Source organism: Ctenopharyngodon idella, chromosome 15 (assembly GCF_019924925.1).
Source record: "Ctenopharyngodon idella isolate HZGC_01 chromosome 15, HZGC01, whole genome shotgun sequence".
Classification (NCBI taxonomy): Eukaryota; Metazoa; Chordata; class Actinopteri; order Cypriniformes; family Xenocyprididae; genus Ctenopharyngodon; species Ctenopharyngodon idella.
In genome coordinates this window covers 11,505,634-11,523,871 of record NC_067234.1, presented here as the reverse complement: position 1 = coordinate 11,523,871, position 18,238 = coordinate 11,505,634, and the positions used below count along the sequence as shown (strand labels likewise).

The 18,238-nt window shown below is 36.3% G+C and overlaps 1 protein-coding gene across 3 annotated transcripts in view; it reads left to right on the top strand.

The window, feature by feature from the left end:
* wdr62 (WD repeat domain 62) overlaps positions 1–16,103 on the top strand; it is a 42,614-nt gene extending 26,511 nt beyond the window's left edge. The window contains exons 20-32 of one of the 3 annotated variants that reach the window (XM_051862561.1): positions 1,419–1,558; positions 1,897–1,958; positions 2,038–2,307; positions 4,132–4,286; positions 5,772–5,893; positions 6,036–6,155; positions 8,065–8,176; positions 8,363–8,465; positions 9,204–9,261; positions 10,199–10,279; positions 11,803–12,528; positions 14,762–14,853; positions 15,170–16,103. In XM_051862561.1, coding sequence (XP_051718521.1) covers positions 1,419–1,558; positions 1,897–1,958; positions 2,038–2,307; positions 4,132–4,286; positions 5,772–5,893; positions 6,036–6,155; positions 8,065–8,176; positions 8,363–8,465; positions 9,204–9,261; positions 10,199–10,279; positions 11,803–12,528; positions 14,762–14,853; positions 15,170–15,430 — 2,302 coding nt within the window. In that variant the 3' untranslated portion in view covers positions 15,431–16,103. Of the gene's footprint in view, positions 1–1,418; positions 1,559–1,896; positions 1,959–2,037; positions 2,308–4,131; positions 4,287–5,771; positions 5,894–6,035; positions 6,162–8,064; positions 8,177–8,362; positions 8,466–9,203; positions 9,262–10,198; positions 10,280–11,802; positions 12,529–14,761; positions 14,854–15,169 lie in introns of all 3 variants that reach the window. The other 2 variants (XM_051862560.1, XM_051862562.1) reach the window with 2 other exon arrangements.
* The last annotated feature ends 2,135 nt before the right edge of the window (positions 16,104–18,238 follow it).

Sequence of the window (18,238 nt, the reverse complement as noted above, 5' to 3'; positions counted from 1 at the left end):
AGGTAAGTTTGAAACGGGTCTAAAAATTATTAGCATCCTCTATTGCCAGATTAGGCCTCTTTAACAATGGGAAAACAGTAGCATGCTTAAAGACCACTGGACAAATGCCCTGACTGAGGCATTTGTTAATAAGAGGCAGCACAGTGGTCCCTACGCTATCAAAAATCTGTTTGAAAATGCACGGTGGCATAATATCCCCTTCAGATGAAGAGGGTTTAAGATGTGCCACAACATCTGCCAAAACTGGAAGGGTAATAGGATGAAATTCACCCCATTCCGTGCTGCAAGGCACAGCCGGGTCTACAGATGGAGCCACAAGCACTTTTGGTATTTTTGACTGCAAGTCGACAATCTTCCCATAAAAGAATTTCAGAAAATCTTCACAACTTAAAATGACGGGATCTGGAACCCTATTTTGAACAGGGTTAATGACTGAATTTATAGTCTCAAATACAATTTTAGGCTTATTTGCATTTCGAGTAATAACATCAGAATAATATTTGCATTTTGCAAATATTGCAAAACTGATCCAGGGTGATTTTGTGAAAGCTTTAATAGAGACCGGCGAATCATTGTCATTTACGAATGAAATCACATGGGTGTTCAAATCAAGAGTGTGATCTTTTAATGATTAATTGTGCAGCTCTAGTTGCAATGATGACACTTTTGTTTTCATTTTAATTTATTTTTATCATGATAATCTTCACAAATTAACAATTTTTGAATTTATTTTGCCTAAATACAATCGCCAGAAGTAAAAAGCTGAACGTACGCTATAAAAGAACTACATCACCGACGCATTACTTCAACGTCACTTCCGTTAAACTTCTGACAGCTTTTTCAGTCCTTATTTAAAAAGCATTTTGCATAAGTTTGAGTTAAAATTCGTTTGCAAGAGTGTGATTATAAACTCAATGAGGCTGTGAAAGTGACTCGTGAGTTCGATGAGTTTACCTGTTTGGTGTGGTGACATATAATGTCCCCGGCAACCTCTATAGACACATTTAGCCACTTGTTAGCAACTGCCTTTTTCAAAACAAGTTAAAAAAAAAAAAAAAAAAAAAAAAAAAAATCACAAGGGGGTATTACTGATGTATTTTGTCATGGAATAAAATGTAAAAATATCTTGAGCTTGACCTTATTTCAGGCCTTTAACCAAAAACCCATTCAAAAAACCCATGGACTTCAGGATGATGGAAACGGAAGTGCTAATTCTAGTTTTGGCCTACAAACATACGTCATACCTACAGCACTTTATGATTTATTAATCTTCAAAAGGCCATGATTTCATTAAATTAATGTGAAAGGCAAATATGTTTACAACAATTTGGACATTAGTTTTAAAAACTGATATCTTGTCAGAAATGTGAATGACTATCTGATTTTATTATTTTCCTATTTAAATTCCTGTTGCTCAGGAGAGAGACTTACATCGCTGTGCCCTGTAGTGCACTGCCTCACATGGAGGAGGAAGAGGAGGACGGCTTGATGCCAGAGGAGAATCCAGAAGATTGTGTGGAGGACTGCAGAACTCCAGACAGACTCGACTCCACCGATGGTGTGTTGATTTGACTCTTTTCTGGTGTTATTGGGTCTCTTGATCACATCAAGTTAGGGCCCTATGAAATCCGTTTTATTTCTTCCCCAGATTGTTTTATTTTTAATGATAAAATTAAAATTTTAGTAAATTAAACAGACCTACTTTTGATTTATTTGTTCAAAAATTTCCAATCTTTGCAACATTCTGCATTATACTGTAAATTCCTGTAAAAAAAAAAAAAAAAAAAAATGTTTTGAACATGGCGGGAATCATTGGGCCCTACATCAAGTGCACAAGCAAAATGTATATAATTCTGTTTAAAATGTGATTTAATGGGCTTGACTGTTACACTTTAGCATCTCTGGATTCTGTGGTGCTCCAAACCAATGGCAAAATGCCCATGTGGGTGCGCAGACTGGTACGTATGTTCCTGTTGTCATAGAATGTTATTACATATTGAATTCTTTCATGACTAATGGATCTCCTTGATATCATAGGGTGGAGGAGGTGAAAATGATGGTAGTGGCATAGATAATCGAGCTCAGTACCAGCCACAGGGACGCTGGGCAGTGCAGTCCGATCCACTAGCCATCCGCACGGTACTGGAGATGAAGAGCATGCAGCTTCCCCTCTCACACACTCCCAGCAGAGCCGTGGGAGAAGAAGAGCTTGAGGAAGACTCCCGCTTTCACCCGCAGAGTTTGGACAGTCTGTTGGATGAAGATGTCGAAGATGATGATCTAGAGGAAGAGGAAAAGACTTGCAGTGTAAGCTGTCAAGCTGGTGTTCCACTTGCCAATTTTCAACATGGTCATGGCATCTTGCAGCAGGTGGATGTTAGCAGCCTTAAGCCCTCCTCACACCACCAGCGACTCCTAGTGCTGTCACTGTAATGTTATTGGTAGACTACGTCTGGACATGCAAGTCACAGATGATATGTATTGCTGGTAAATTATAAAAATATAATTTTTAGCACCAAATCTTATTCCTAGTCAAATTAAAGAGAAACATTCTGCTCTTAGAGAGTTAATATTAAAGGGGACCTATTATGCCCCCTTTTACAAGAAGTGAAGTTTTAGCTCAAAATACCCCACAGATAATTTTTTTACAGCTTGTTAAAATTGCCACTTTTTGGGGGTGAGCAAAAACGTGCCGTTTCAGTGTGTGCCCTTTAAATGCAAATGAGCTGCTGCGCTTGGCCTAAGAGGGCGGAGCTTCAAGAGCTCATTCTCCGGTGTCAGGAGTCAGTCAGGACGCATTATAATGTCAGAAACTGCGAATATATGCTGCATGGAGATAGAACAGGTATAGTTTAGTTCAATTTCGTTTATAACTTGTTTTTATCCACTATATTAGTACAAGCCAGTTTACCGATGAGATTTGACGTTTATTGTACTTCACACAAAATATGAAGCGTCTGTTTTCACTCTAGAAAATCACTGTAAGAGCTTAATAAAACACAGTGCAAGTGTGCATTAAAATATTATCCATATTATTATATGCATTATATTATATATTATCCATGCATTATCATCAACATATATAGCTTAGTATACAGAAACACTCATTACAACTAACAGTAAACAAATATATAAAGACATTTATGCCTTTTCAGGTGGTGCTTAATAAATTGGTAAACTTTATATCCGTAAATCAACTCCGATGAACTGTAATAAAGTGCTCTCACCTTTATTACTGCCGTATCCAGTATCACTCTGGAGACTGTAAGCTGGATCACGAACAGTTTACTGATCTATCCTTGAGTAACAAATTTTTAGCACAACCTGTTTTGTATTGTTCCTTTGTATTGACAATCATTCACAAAGAAGTCCGGTGTGAAATGATTCGCGCAAACATAAAATTAATCTAAAACCTCGTCTTCAGCGGCTCAGATTTTGGGAGTAAATGGAGAGAGCTCTGTGGATTAATCCATCCAGCTACAGAACACCTAAAACGCTTGGGAGACATTCTCATCAGTGCAGCAACTCGCTCAGAGCAGTTCTATGTTAAAATGGCAGTGTCTGTCAACATTTGTGGGTGGGGCCTGTGGCTAATGTGATGTCACATGGGGCGGGGCCTGTGGACCTGAGACACTGCTTAAGATTTATGGGGATTAAACAAAAGGAGTGGTTGGATTTTTATCATTATAGTGTGGTTGTGTACACACTCTGCCAACACACATTTATATCCAAACACCATGCAAAAGTGAATTTTGCATAATAGGTCCCCTTTAACTACAATAGTGCTAGTGTTTTAATGACTTGTATTTCCAAATTTTCCCAAAACGTCATTCAAATTTGACAAATAATAATCCATCCATAATCCAGTAATGAACATTATGCAGAGGGAATATGAACTGCGTCAGTGTTAAGCTTCTCAACGCTGAGCCAGTGGTTCAGATTTTTACTTGCCCTGACAAAGTTTTCCCTGGCCCCACCACCAAAAAAGTAATAACTAGATATAATAAAGTTGTTTTTGTTGTCATTTCAAGTCATCTTCAAGGGACAAACAATTAAAAATCTCTAACTCAAAGTATGAGCCAATAGTGGTGATATAGCTGAAACATGAAATAGTTTGTTTATTTGTTATAGGTTTCCAGAGATGGGTTTAGCTCTTCGCTCCAAGGGCCAGATTTTCTGCAGTTGCCACATGGAGAGGAGAACTTCAATCCAGAGCTCAGCTCACCAGAGAAGACTGGATACATTTTATACCCAGCCAACAGCACTGCTCTGTCCACTGGAGAAGGGTAAACCACTTGTAATGACATCTGGCTTTGATTCATTTTCCGTTTTGGAAATAGGTTTATTTACATTTATTTGTTTGGCAGATGTTTTCCAGCAACATGAGAATTGCTGCGATGCAGTTTGTTTTGGTTTAATATTGGAAAATGCTTGGATGAGTTAGTGACATTGTGATGTATACTGAAAAGTAAGAGGTCCAAGTATCAAGCCCTGAGGTATCCTAGTGTTTGCTTGATGTGACACTCACCAGTCCCCCATGTTTGACATTGGAGTTAATTTTATTGGAGGTACTTTTTTTGTAGGGGTGTAAATCAGGCGGTTTATCACGATACAATATGATATCGATTGTCATAGCCTGTAATAGGATATTTGCAGATACCTCAAAAAATTTCTGAGATTCGATTCAGGGGTATGTCGATCGGTATTATGATATTATGTGCCTATTTTACACAACCAGTTACGTTTTTATTAACTCACAAATGCAACCACAGTATGTAACACGAACATTTCTCTGAAAATTGCACATCCTGTACCCCAATTGGGACATCCACAACAACAAAAACGTTTTAATAATAGTTTTAATAATAGTTACACATGAGATCAGTAATGATGGCAGCTTATAACATGACAAATTCTCATCAGAAAACAACCAAAATGAGATACTCCAGTTGTAGAAAAATACATTCATTTAGAAAAATAAACATTAAAAAAAAATTACAAAAAAAAAAAAAGCTGTTGACTTATTTTTATTTCCTGTTTTATTTTTGTTTTGTTTTTTTGGCTGCTATTAGTACATTGCCCTCTGGGGCACATGCAGAGATGCAGGGCTCAATGCTAAGAGTATTTTCAACAAATAACCAAATTACAAGTAGCACAAATAAATACAATAGAACAAAGACAAAAATGAAATCAGTGCAGGTAGGTCTAGCAGAACTTTTCAGGCACAGAAATTAAAAATTAAAAAAAGTAATTAAATGTATAATAACACTAAATATAGATTTATAAAAGGTATTTAGTCAAGAGCAGTGAGAGGTTTTCTCTTCATCTTGTTGTTTAATGACACAGACAGCAGCAGGAATATTAGGCTGCTGTCACTTTAAGAGCGAATGCACTGATCCATGAATATACTGAAACGCATGCACATTCTTTCCCAACTGTTTATGGTCATTTAAGACATAACCAACTGTGTTAACTAGGATATTTGCCAAGATGGTCATTTTGACACAATTTTGTTTGTATTTGTCCTCTTAAGCACAAAATAAGTGAAAGAGAACTTGCTCTGTGTGTGTGGGTGAGCTGGATTCAAACTCTGGATCTAATCAAAGTGACACCGAACAAAGTGTGACAGTTTCTTACATTTCTTCCATTTACATACTGTGAAACTGGACTTTGTACCCAGAGTAAACTAGACATTGCTATATGAAAGTTCCTGGTAGTCAGTATTTTTCACTCATTGAATAAACTTTTGTTGCTGTTTTTCTTCCCTGCAGAGAGTTTGATGTTAAAGCTCTATGTGAGGGGGCAGGTGGTGACCCTGAGGAAGAGGAGCTGAGCCCAGATAGTGCTTGCTCGGCTGAGAGCCCAGCCTCCCATAGCGACCAGCCTCATGACCGTAAGTTACATTACATGCTGTGTTTGGAGTGCTGTAGAGTATGAAACGACCTAACACACTATTAGTGGCCTTGAAGAGTTTAAGGTCTATCTTTTGATGTGACTCTATCTGTTTTGTTGCTTTTTTTTTTTTTTTTTTAAAGAGGACACAGACTCCCTCAGTCAGGTGAGCTCCACAGGAAGCTCAGGAGTTGAAGAGGAGGAGGATGAAGAAGAATCTGGAACTCTGCTTCGCCAACATTTCGACACACTGGGTGTGGCTGGTAATGGTATGACTTCATTTGTTGTACTGGTCTGAAATGCCCTACTTTGCTAAAAGAGCAGTTCAATGAAAAATAAAATTCTATTGGCTTCAAAAAAAATTTAATGTTTGCTAAGCATAATTCTTATCTTTTCACATCTTAAGCATATCAAAGGGATTCATTAGTTTTCCACTAAAGGCTGGAATACACTACATGAAGGGTTAGTTCACACAAAAATGAAAATTACCCCATAATTTAGTCACCCTCAAGCCATCCTAAGTGTATATGACTGTCTTCTTTCAGAAGAACACAATCAGTTATATTAAAAAATATTCTGGCTCTTCCAAGCTTTATAATGGGAGTGAATAGTAACTGTGATTTTTGAAGCCCAAAAAAGCACATCCATCATAAAAGTAATCCATGCGGCTCCAGAGGGTTAATAAACAGTTGGTTAACATCCTCCACATTTAATTTAATTTAATTTAATTTAATTTCCTATTGTTTTAGAGAGAAATGAAATGGGATCTGCCAGTCATGGGTCTTTCATACAGGGAAATCTGTAAAAGTTAATGACCAAATGTATCTTTATAAAAGTTCAGTGTTGTTGCAGATGAAATATAATGTGGGTACCATTGAATAAATATTTCTTCATCAGGTTAGGTTTTGATTATTAATCACTGAAGCCTCTTTATCTAATCTTCTCTACCCAACCATTGGTCTGGCACGTCCGCCATGTTTGTAGTTTTAATGCTTTGTATTCGTGTTTGTAGTTCTAATCAAATTCTCATTCAAAACGTAATTGGATGTGTGCAATAACAGTCGTTAGAGTGTGCACGGCTATTTCTACCGGAAATAGTAAACCATCCAGGTACCTTTGGGATACTCATCTCAACATACTGTGATTTGGGACACACTAATTCAATTTTGAATACTATTTATAGTATGTGAATTGGGACACAGCAAGTGATTCATCCAGTCAGAGAATATCAAACCTGTTTGATATTTTTATCCGAATTTAAAATGCGCTTTCATTTGCCATGTGTCCCCTAGCAACAAAATATTTGTTTCTGTGGGAGTTTAACATTCTGAATGACTTAAAAGCCTGTGTGATTCTCAGTCATTTAGTTTATAGTCCAATTCACACTGCATCGACAGATCGCAACAGACACTTCGCTGGGTTTTGTTACCATTGGTTGGCTCTCATTTTCACAGATTGAACATGTTGAATCTGTGTTTGTCAGGTCGTGGAATGTCTGAGAAGTAACTTGCTATAATCTAAGAGTTGAACGACTTCAGATTTTTTTTTTTTTTTTTTTTTTGGATATTTGTGATTGAAAGTCAAGTCAACGTCGACTACTCGCTGAAGACGTCATTAATGAACAAATAAGCCTGAACTTATTTGATCTGTATGTGATGTACGCGCTACTGTCTGTGTGTGCACGTTACAATACAGCCAGCGCATTATCTTTGAACGGCGATTAATTTACATGTACAATAAGCGGTTTAAAATGTACATTCACCTGATCAATATTGAGCATCCAGATGGTATAAGCAAACATATCTTGTGGAGCGCTCTCAGGATATGCATTTATTTGTCACTTTCAGTTGAATATGGAACATAAATGTGAACTTCAAAGATTTCTTATCCTGCTGTGCCCTCTATAGGCCATGATCAGCAACTAGTTGACATCGAGCTTAAAGCGCCATGGCAGAGCATTAAAGTCGATTATTCGGTGCAACCCCTACTACAATCTGGTGGTTGTCAGCGTCGGTTCTCATCTGTCAGTGCAGTGTGAATTGTATGATGCCCGGTTTTTCTCTGTTACCCATTACAAATTCAGCAAATGTATGATGTGTAGTGTATTCCAGTCTTAAGATGATGGTGAAATCATTATTGCTGATCTAATTTGCTGTGGAAACTCTCTCGTAGAAAAGTTCAACACAGACTTGAGCAGTCTGCAGCCCAGCTCAGAGAGTAACTTCCTCAATCCTCGTCTCAGTATCTCCACACGCTTCCTCTCCCGCTTTCAGAGCCGTTTCCGGTGAGTCAACATCAGTGTCTGTTACACATCTTGCTATTAAGCTATGTAATGGAGAAATATGAGTTCACACTTCTAGTTCTCCTTTCCCTTTTGAGATCTAAATGAAACGGGGGAAGTAGCTGTGTAATTATGTATTTGTTATAGTTTAGATGATATTATAAATTTCATTTCTGTCTGCTGTTTCAGCACTATAGGGACTACTAGCAGTGCTGTTTGCCGGCCTGCAGCCTGCCTGCCCAGTATACCTGATGAGTCCAGTGATAGCTGTCAAACTCTCGATGTAACAATGGTATGATGCTTACTATGTACTCTGAATGGTGTGTGTGTGTGTATATATGTATATATATATATATATATATAACGATCACACACGATCCCGGTGGTTCTTCATACCGGTCACAATGACTGAACACTAATATGACAGGTCATTCTGTGTCAGCTTTTGTTTTTAATTCCAGAATGATATGGCGCAAACAATCCTAAATTTATCCACTTCTCCTATATTGTCAAAAATAATCTCAGAATCTCAAATGTGTTCTATGTACAGTATGTGTGTTGATCAAATGTAAATAAAAATAAGCCTAAAAATGTATATCTGCCTTATATGGTAAATTAAATCAGCTCATCATATGAAATGAGTTAATTACAATTTTCACTGAGCTATTCATTGAGATTTTCGTGAGATATTCCTTTAGCTCTTAAGTGTATATCTGCTAATTTTGTCAATGTTTAGAATTACTCTTATAGTAAAGATGACTTTAAAGCTGATAGATGTGGACTAAAAGCCACAAAACTATTTCTTATGCTTTTCTAAGTAAAACTATATACAGTAGAAACATTGGATAGGAATGTGTTAGGAGATGATAATATTAGTTATGTCATTAGAAACAATTTTAGACTTTTTTTTTTCTTTTTCTTTTTTTCCTTTTATTGAATGGAGTACTTGTAAATTGAGCTCAATAGTTTGAATTATTTTCTTTGTCTTTAGGACTTCTTGTTAATATTTTCTTTTTCTCCTGCTTCTAAGGACAAGTCAAAGCTTCTTTCAAACAACAGTGGAACCATTGAGGAGAACGAGAAAAGTGGTATGTCCAGTTACCTGTTAATAGAATGTGTTTTACTTCTGTCTGTGAGTGAAAGTGTCCACTAACAGGGAGGTTAAAGGCCCTGATATACTCAAGGCAAAAAAAAAATAGAGCAGCGGTAAACTGTTAGTGAACATCTCAGTGCCACTCAAGCTGCTGAGAGTGGTGTTTAGATGTGAGTGTTCTATGCACTTTCCTCTTTATAATATTGTAAACATGCAACAAAAATGACAGCAGTGAGAAAACAGCAGTTAAGAAAGCACTTTATGCAGTAGATTGCTTAAAAGCAAGCAGCTTTACAGTATTAAACATGAAAATACTGTCTGTGTCTCTCAGTTAGAATTTCAACTTCAATTTCTAATATAAAGCAGCTCTTCAGTCTGTTCATGTTTTTACTCCTGGACGTCCGACCTCAACGGACTGAACAGAAGAAATGAACTGGAGAAGACTTTATCAGAAAAAGTGGAGCATCAGAGCCTATTACGTAAACTCTACGTACCAATGGTAGTTCCAGCTAGAGTGAACATTTCCAGAAAATTCACTCTGGCGAGCTGTTTCGAACTCCCTAAAACTCCAAACAAACTTTGTTTTGGCCTGATTTTGTTTGAAATGACATCACACCAGTTCATTCTTCGATTTCACTTGAAGTATATTGGGGCCTTAAGACTAGTATTTGACTGGTCGTGTAATCTCAACATGTTTGGTCCCATGAGGCAATCTGCACCATGTATAGTAACTGCCTCTGATAAGACTGGAGTCTTCAGCTCAGTAAGAGTACATGGATTTTATGCTTATTAATTTTACAGAGTACTTTTATTGGTGTGAGCTCTTCTAGTGAGTGGGAAAATATTACAGAGTGCACCTTTAACAACAGCACAAATTTAATGTTCTGGCACTGTTTTAGTAAATTTTAAATGTTAAAAATCTTGTCCTCCAGTTACAAAGAAACGTTCCTCGATGGCTGCTCGGAAATCTTGCCAAAACTTATCTGTGTTACGCTGGAAAAATGCTCTGGGAGGTCTGTGAGAGTGTGTTGGGTGGTTTTTTAATGTCTGGGGTTCTAAAGTAACCAAATCAGAATTGTTTCACATGGGTGTCTTTGGCTGCATCCCAAATTACATACTTCCCTGCTATATAGTAGGAGAAAAATGGAACGAATTCACAGTATTTCTTAAACAGTAGGTGAAAAGGTCCCAAAAGTGTGCATCCAATGGATACTTTACTATCCCATGGGGCCACGGTAGAGGATTTATGTATGGCGTAAAACTGCGCAATTGACACTAGTAGGTCACGTGACAATGACATGGCAAAAGTAGTATGCCAGGATTAAATTCATACTACACGCATTCATACTCTACAGTAGAACATACTTTCTTAACGGACACAAATGACTTATTTAAAAGTACCTATTCAGAGAGTGTGATTTCGGACGCAGCCTTGGTGTTTTCATGCTCAGTTTATCTCTTTTAGTTTGTACACCTCTTGGTTCTTGTTTCTTGGTTTTCCTTATGTAACTGGGATTTGAACTACCAGCTTTAAAAGTTACTGTAGAAGTTTATTAAAGTGTTAGTTCACCCAAAAAATGAATTTTCCCATGATTTACTCACCCTCAAGCCATCCAAGGTGTATATGACTATCTTCTTTCAGACAAACACAATCAGAGTTACATTAAAAAATATCCTCGCTTTTCCAAGCTTTATAATGGTAGTGAATGGCGCTCCTGATTTTAAAGCCCAAAAAAGCACATCCATCCATCATAAATGTAATCCACACGGATCCAGGGTGTTAATAAAGGCCTTCTGAAGCGAAGCAATGGGTTTTTGTAAGAAAAATATCCATATTTAAATCTTTATAACCTAAAATAACTAGCTTCCAGCAGACGGCCTACGCAAATCGAGTCACTGTGGAAGAGTAACCCCTGACCTGACACATTGATGAATGTGGAAGTGCAAAGGATAAAGCAAAACCAAACACCGGTCACAAATTAACGATAAAAGTCTAAAATGAGAATTTTTAAAGAGAAATGTCGGAGGATTTCGATAAGAGCCCTATTTGTTTGGACGCGAGAGGCGTCTAAGCTTACAATACTCCATATATCCTGCATCATACATCGCGTCAGGGGTTACTCGTTTGGTGCAAGTCGATTTGCGCAATATGTGTACAGTCGTCTGCTGGAAGCTAGTTATTTTAGTTTATAAAGATTTAAATATTTTTGCAAAAACCCATCGCTTCGCTTCAGAAGACCTTTATTAACCCCTTGGAGTCGTGTGGATATTTTTAATGATGGATGGATGTGCTTTTTTGGGCTTCAAAATTAGGAGTGCCACTCACTACCATTATAAAATTATAAAAAAAAGCTTGGAAGACTCAGGAATTTTTATTTTTATTTTTTAATATAACTCCGACTGTGTTCGTCTGAGAGTAGAAACTCATTTACACTTAGGATGGCTTGAGGGTGAGTAAATCGTGATAATTTTCATTTGTGGGTGACCAATCCCTTTAAAAGAATGCAAATTTAAATGTCTTTTTGTTCTTTTTCAGAAATCTCAAACAAAACCATTAATTCCAAAGCTCATAATATTGTCAACGCTACAGCAATTCTTGCCACCAAATCTGCCAGCAACACAATTGATGCATCTGTTACACGTTCCCGCCAAAGCTACATGGGTCCCACTGCAAGCTCCCGCGCTAAGATAGCGCAGAGCAACTCTGTGGAGAGTCTGAACATGTGTGCGTCAGAGGAAATGCAGCTGAACGCCCCATCCTCGTTGCTGGACCCAACTGTAGAGCAAAGCAAAGAGAACATTATTCCACCTTCCTCTTCAGTTCTTTCCTCGGTACAGGCTCATCCGACTCCTGCCTTGGGAAACCACAGTGCCCGGGCAGCGCTTCGATTAGACCTTGTTGGCCCCAGTCGTGCCAGTCTGTCACCTGTTTCGCTCAAGAGCCGTCTAGGGAAAGTTGAACGTCCCGCGTCTCCACATCGACAGGCTTTGGTGACGCCAACAGAGATGCGGTCACTGGGGAAAGAGTGTCGGAAGCAGATCATTAATATTGAGCAGAGTTTGGCTCCTAAGACTTCAAGCAGGTTCTCAACAGGGTCTGAAATGTTTGCCAGGAAGCCCACAGTGTCAGAAACCAGTCATACGGTGGTTGAAGACCTGCAGTTTACGGGGTCATGTGAGAATATACAAACCTCCGGTCAGATTTCAGTAACTCCAGACAGAGAGGATTCTACAGAAAACCGCTGCCTTGATGAAGACACAGGTAATTTGTAACTCCATCTCTGAGTTGGGTTGCTTATAATGCGCTTTTGGGAGCGTAACATCTAACACAAATTTTGTCCAAAGTTAGCAACCGAACAAGGGCTGGGCAAAAAAATGTACAATTAAAAAATTTCAATTAATCGTTTTTAAAAATGTGGTTGCAAACAGAAAGCTGCGTGTCTCAGACAGAGTGCAAATAATAAAATGTTGTTGGGTTTTTTTTGTGTTTTTTTTTCCCCCGTCTCCTTGGGCTTGAATGGACATTCACACAGATTTATCTCAAAATGCTTGCCTTGGCGAGAATTCTAGTAAACACAGTCGGTTATTGCTTAAGTGAAAGACAACGCATGTGTATCATTATATTGTATCCGTGCATTAGTCTTAAAGTGACAGCAGCCTAATATTCCTGCTGCTGTCTGTTTTTAATGCAAAAATGCACAAGACAAATAGACAATCACTCCCTGCTCTTCACTGAATAACTTTTTTTTTTTTTTTTTTTTTTGTAACTTTAATAAGGATTAACCTTTATTTAATTTGTACAGTGAAGATCATATGCAGTGTTGTTTTACATTTGATTACTTTATTCAACTTCTATACCTGAAAAACCTGAAAAGCACTAATTATTTCATTTGTATCTTTGTTCTATTGTATTTATGTTATTGCTTGTAGTTTAATTATTTGTTTTTGTTTTTTTTATTAATGACTGTTTATTTGTCTTAATCTTTGAAATTTATGTTAGTAATTTTAGCTGTGATATCGAAATTGGAATTGAATTGTTAAATTTCACCTGGTATCTAAAATTTTGGTGTCATAACCTTATTTATTACAATACAAGGATACATGGGTCAAAAACAATAACTATTTTATTCATTTATTACTTGTTTTTTGTGGTGAGGCCAGTGAAAATTCAATCATTGAATTGAGATCTTGTGAGTTGGAATCGAATCGAATCTGGACATCTGTATCGATACCCAGCCCTATACTGTACAAACAAGCACAGCAAACCTGGAATTGCCAGGCTAATTGCTTTAATTCGCAATTAATATATATATATATATATATATATATATATATATATATATATATATATATATATATATATATATATATATATATATATATATATATATATATAGATATATATATAGATATATATATAGATATATTTATTATTATTATTATTATTATTATTATTATTATTATTATTTTATATTTTTATTTATATATATATATATATAATTTTTTTTTTTTTTTCCCCAGAATAATCTTAATTCAATATTTCTCCCTCCAAATTGTGCAGTCCTGCTACATACTATAATGCATTTTAAATAGTAAGGAAGTTGTTGACCATATTGAGCAAGCTGAATTATTCCTTAATACATAGAAATAAATAGTTCCATATAGATGTGCACAGATCCAAAATTGTTTACATTGCTCAAAATCCAGATTAATATAGGTTTATGGCTGCTGTCTGATTCACATTTCTACTAACCAGAATATTGGCTTAAAGGGTTAGTTCACCCAGAAATGAAAATTCTGTCATTAATTACTCACCCTCATGTCGTTCCACACTTCTAAGACCTTGATTCATCTTCAGAACACAAATTAAGATATTTTTGATTAAAATCCAATGGCTCAGTGAGGCCTGCATTGACGGCAAGATAATTAACTCTTTCAAATGCTCAGAAAGGTACTAAAGACATATTTAAAACAGTTCATGTGACTACAGTGGTTCAACCTTAATGTTATGAAGCGATAAATACTTTTTGCGTGCCAAAAAAAACAAAATAACAACTTTAACAATATCTAGTGATGGCCGATTTCAAAACACTGGTTCATGAAGCTTGGAAGCTTTACGAATCTTTTGTTTCGAATCAGTGGTTCAGAGCATGTATCAAACTGCCAAAGTCACGTGATTTCAGTAAACGAGGCTTTGTTACTTTACTTTGGCAGTTTGATACACGCTGAGCCATTGGATTTCATCAAAAATATCTTAATTTGTGTTCTGAAGATGAACGAAGGTCTTATGGGTGAGGAACGACATGAAGGTGAGTAATTAATGACAGAAATTTCATTTTTGGGTGAACTAACCCTTTAATCAGGTTTTTGCCATTAGGTTAATCTTTTTACATAATATGCTTATAGCAGTATGACTGAATTCTTATTAACAATTTTTTTTTTTTTTTGCGCATGTAAGCACAGTTACTGATGGTAATGTATGTTTTTGTCTTCAGGTCTTTCTGCAGGATCCAGTGTCCAGATGTGCAAGGAGATGGTGAATGAACTCTGGCACACCATCCATAAAGCAACTGGCTTTTATAGCAAGGTGATTTGTCTAAATCTCTATCTCCATCAGGAATAACACGTCTTCAGATTTAATTCCTCTTATAGTTATTTTTCACCCTCTCTGATCCTTAAAATTATATTCCTTCAGTGCTATTTTGCTGTTAATTATATACTATGCATTTTAATTAGGCAGGGATTTTTTTTTTTTTTTTTTTTTTGTGAGAAGTTCTCCTGTGCGTTCACACAATTATTAGTGAATGAGACCCACTGTCCATTTCAGACCCCTGTTCTATAGCATTCTTCAAAGTGAAAAATCCCTCTAATTGTTAAAAGTTTTCTGTTCCCTCTCTCTGTAGTTGTGCTCCATCCCTGAGTTGTCGGAGCAGCAGGAACAGATGAAGAGTATTTTGCAGGAGGTGTTTGTGGGTGTACAGAGTGAGCTACACTCCCTGTGCCCACAGGAGACAAGCCCCTCGGCCCAGAGCGCCCGTCCCATACCAGAAGACTCTCCCGGCCGTCAGCTCCGGGACGACAGGACCGTGGCCCTCCTGGAGAAATACTCCGAGATGCTCTTACTGCGAATGACTGAAAAAGGAGCACAGGCTACTCTGGAGTAACGGCTCACAAAATGAACTTCTAACGCCATACCCCCATAAGCACCTTTAAATTTAATGTCTTGCATTTGTTTTATGCTTTTAAATAAACATGTAAATGCATATTTGGAACTTTTTGTAAAACTGGCAGTTTGAGTTGTCTTTATACAATGTTTTTTTTTAACACTACATTTCAATACCAGAGTGTATTTGGTCACCTACACTTTAATTATTTTTATCCTTTAAAGATTTATCAAGGCAAACTCTTCAGGACCTTTTTTCCCTTCGAATTGTTTCTTTTCCACATTTCATGTACAGTTTTGAAACAGTGTTACTTTTGGAATACAAACAGTTGAATTATGTACTGAGTTTTGTGTTGAAGTTCTTGATGTTTGATGCTTTTTTTTTTTTTTTTTTTTTTTTAGTTTTCCACCATTTCACGCAGACTAACGACGAGGTTTTCCTTATGTTTTGGATAGTGACGTGTAGATGTTTCCCAAAGCATCAGGCTGTGACTCACAATTTGCTTTCCACTGGTGTGCTGCTTATGCTTTGTCATGTTGATGTGCAATTCTTTTTTTTTTTCTTCTTTTTTTTCCTTTTCACTGAAAATGTATAGTTGACTTTTTAGGAGAGCTTTGTAAATATGTTTTAGTCAGCCATTTACACTATTTTAATATTAAACATTTAAATATGATTGTTTTTGTGGTTCCTTGTGCTTCTGAAAGACTGTTTTTACAATAACAAAATATAGCTGCGAGCAGCAGTTATTGTGGTTCAAACTCTTTAAGGTCTTTAAGCACGTGTTTAAAAAAAAAAATTTAGCGAGCATGTAACCACTTAAGTGGTTACATGCTTGCTAAATAAAACAATACTTTTTACTAAATAAAAACAATACTAAATAAAACAATACATAAAAGGAAAAGACCATTTACAGCCAATACAGGCATTTTACCATAGGGAATATATAGGTTTTTAACAATTATATCATCACCTATAGTTCGATCTCTATAAGAGTTTGCATGTTTGAATCATATGCTGCATGTGCTCAACTAATTTCTTAGTTTCAAGTTTTTGTTTAAGAGTTATAGGCTTTTGTGAGCACTAGGCCACGCCCCTGTTATAACTACCCAAATTGTGCCGCAGTGGTTTAATTGAAGTTGAGCCAAAAGCCTAGGACTAGTTTGCCAAAGTTTTTTTTTTTTAAATAATTTTTTGAATTAAAAAATATTTAACGAATGATTCGATGGACAGCGGTGGTCCTAGAGGTAAAGTTGCTCAGAATGGGGTTCTACCATGTGGTACGAATGTCATGGGCATGTGTGAAAAATCGCATGATACACAATCCTTTACGCACATGAAAAACACGAAGGCACCCCCCCAGTGACTGATTTCTTTTGAATTTCTCACAGGCCCAGCGAGTTTCATTCTGATCGGCCTCTGTTAACCTTATCTGATAGCTGCTCAAACTTCAGTGGGCGATGGCAGCCATGTTTTTTGAGATGCGTCAATGTCCTCAGACCATCATGGCACCTCAGACAAAGATACATCATGCTAATTTTCAAGTCAATCGGACTAACGGTGAAGTAGTTATAGCCATTTTCATGTTTTTTTTCCCTGTTATAGCGCCACCAAGTGACCAGTCGCCGCTTCTTTTTTCACACGACCACAGAATGAGCTTTTACATGTGCTGAGTTTGGTGAAAATATCTCAGTCTGTTCACAAATTCTTACCATTAAAAGTGTCTCCGTCCCCTTCAAACATTTGGTCTGTGAATCGGAATAACTTTTTTTTTGATAACTATTGACAATCAGACTCCAGAGAATCTCGCTGCACTGGTTTGGTTCCGATCGGGCCAAAAACCTAGGACTAGTTCACAAAAGTAGGTTTTTCAAAAAAAGAAGCAGAATCATTTTGCGGAACTTGTGGTTTTGCATTTTAGGAAAGTGTTTTATTTTAAGACCCCATGAAATGAAACTCTGTTTCTTTAGTTTTTAAACTTTGATAAGAGATAAATATTCTGTTTCTTTTATATTATTACTTTTTTTTTTTTTTACTCACTATAGCAGTGGTTCTCAACTAGGGGGCCTCAAGATGACAAAATTATTTAAAATAAGAGAAAACAAGCATTAAATTAAGCTAAAATGACAAAAAAGGGACATTTTTTTAGATGTAGGGGGCCTTCAAATATTATTTGTTGGTGAAGGGGTGGGGGTACTGTTAGGTGGATTTTAATTTTAATCTATTTTATTTTTAGTCTTTTTTTTAGCATTTATTAATTTTTAAATTTATTTATAAATCTGTTTTAGTAATTTAAATGAAACATTTTCATTTAAGTTTTTCATCTATTATATATAATATTTATATTTTGTTTCATTTTTGTAATTAATGAAAAAGATTTTAATAAACATTTTATTTAACAGTAAACCTTTTAAGAGTTTCATATTTAAATATGTAATATATAAATTACCTTTACTGTAGTTCACTCAGTTATGAATTTACACATCATAATTCACAATTTTAAAATTTATTTGGCAACTTATAGCAATTTTTGAGAAGTGACTATAAAAAGATGATAAAAAGGTATGCATTTTCCTTCTAAATTACACAAAAAGAGGAAACCATTGAAAAGCAAGGCAGCCAAGCTGCAGAGTTGGAAAGATGTGTCTAGCAGTACAGACACATCACATGACAATTAAGTTGACTGTTTAATAATTATTGTTCATTTATGAAACACCTTGTTATTGGCTTGTACCTATAATTGTTGATCAAATAGTACACTGTAAGAAAAAAAAATGTAGAAAAACAGAACTGTAATTTTATGCCAGGATA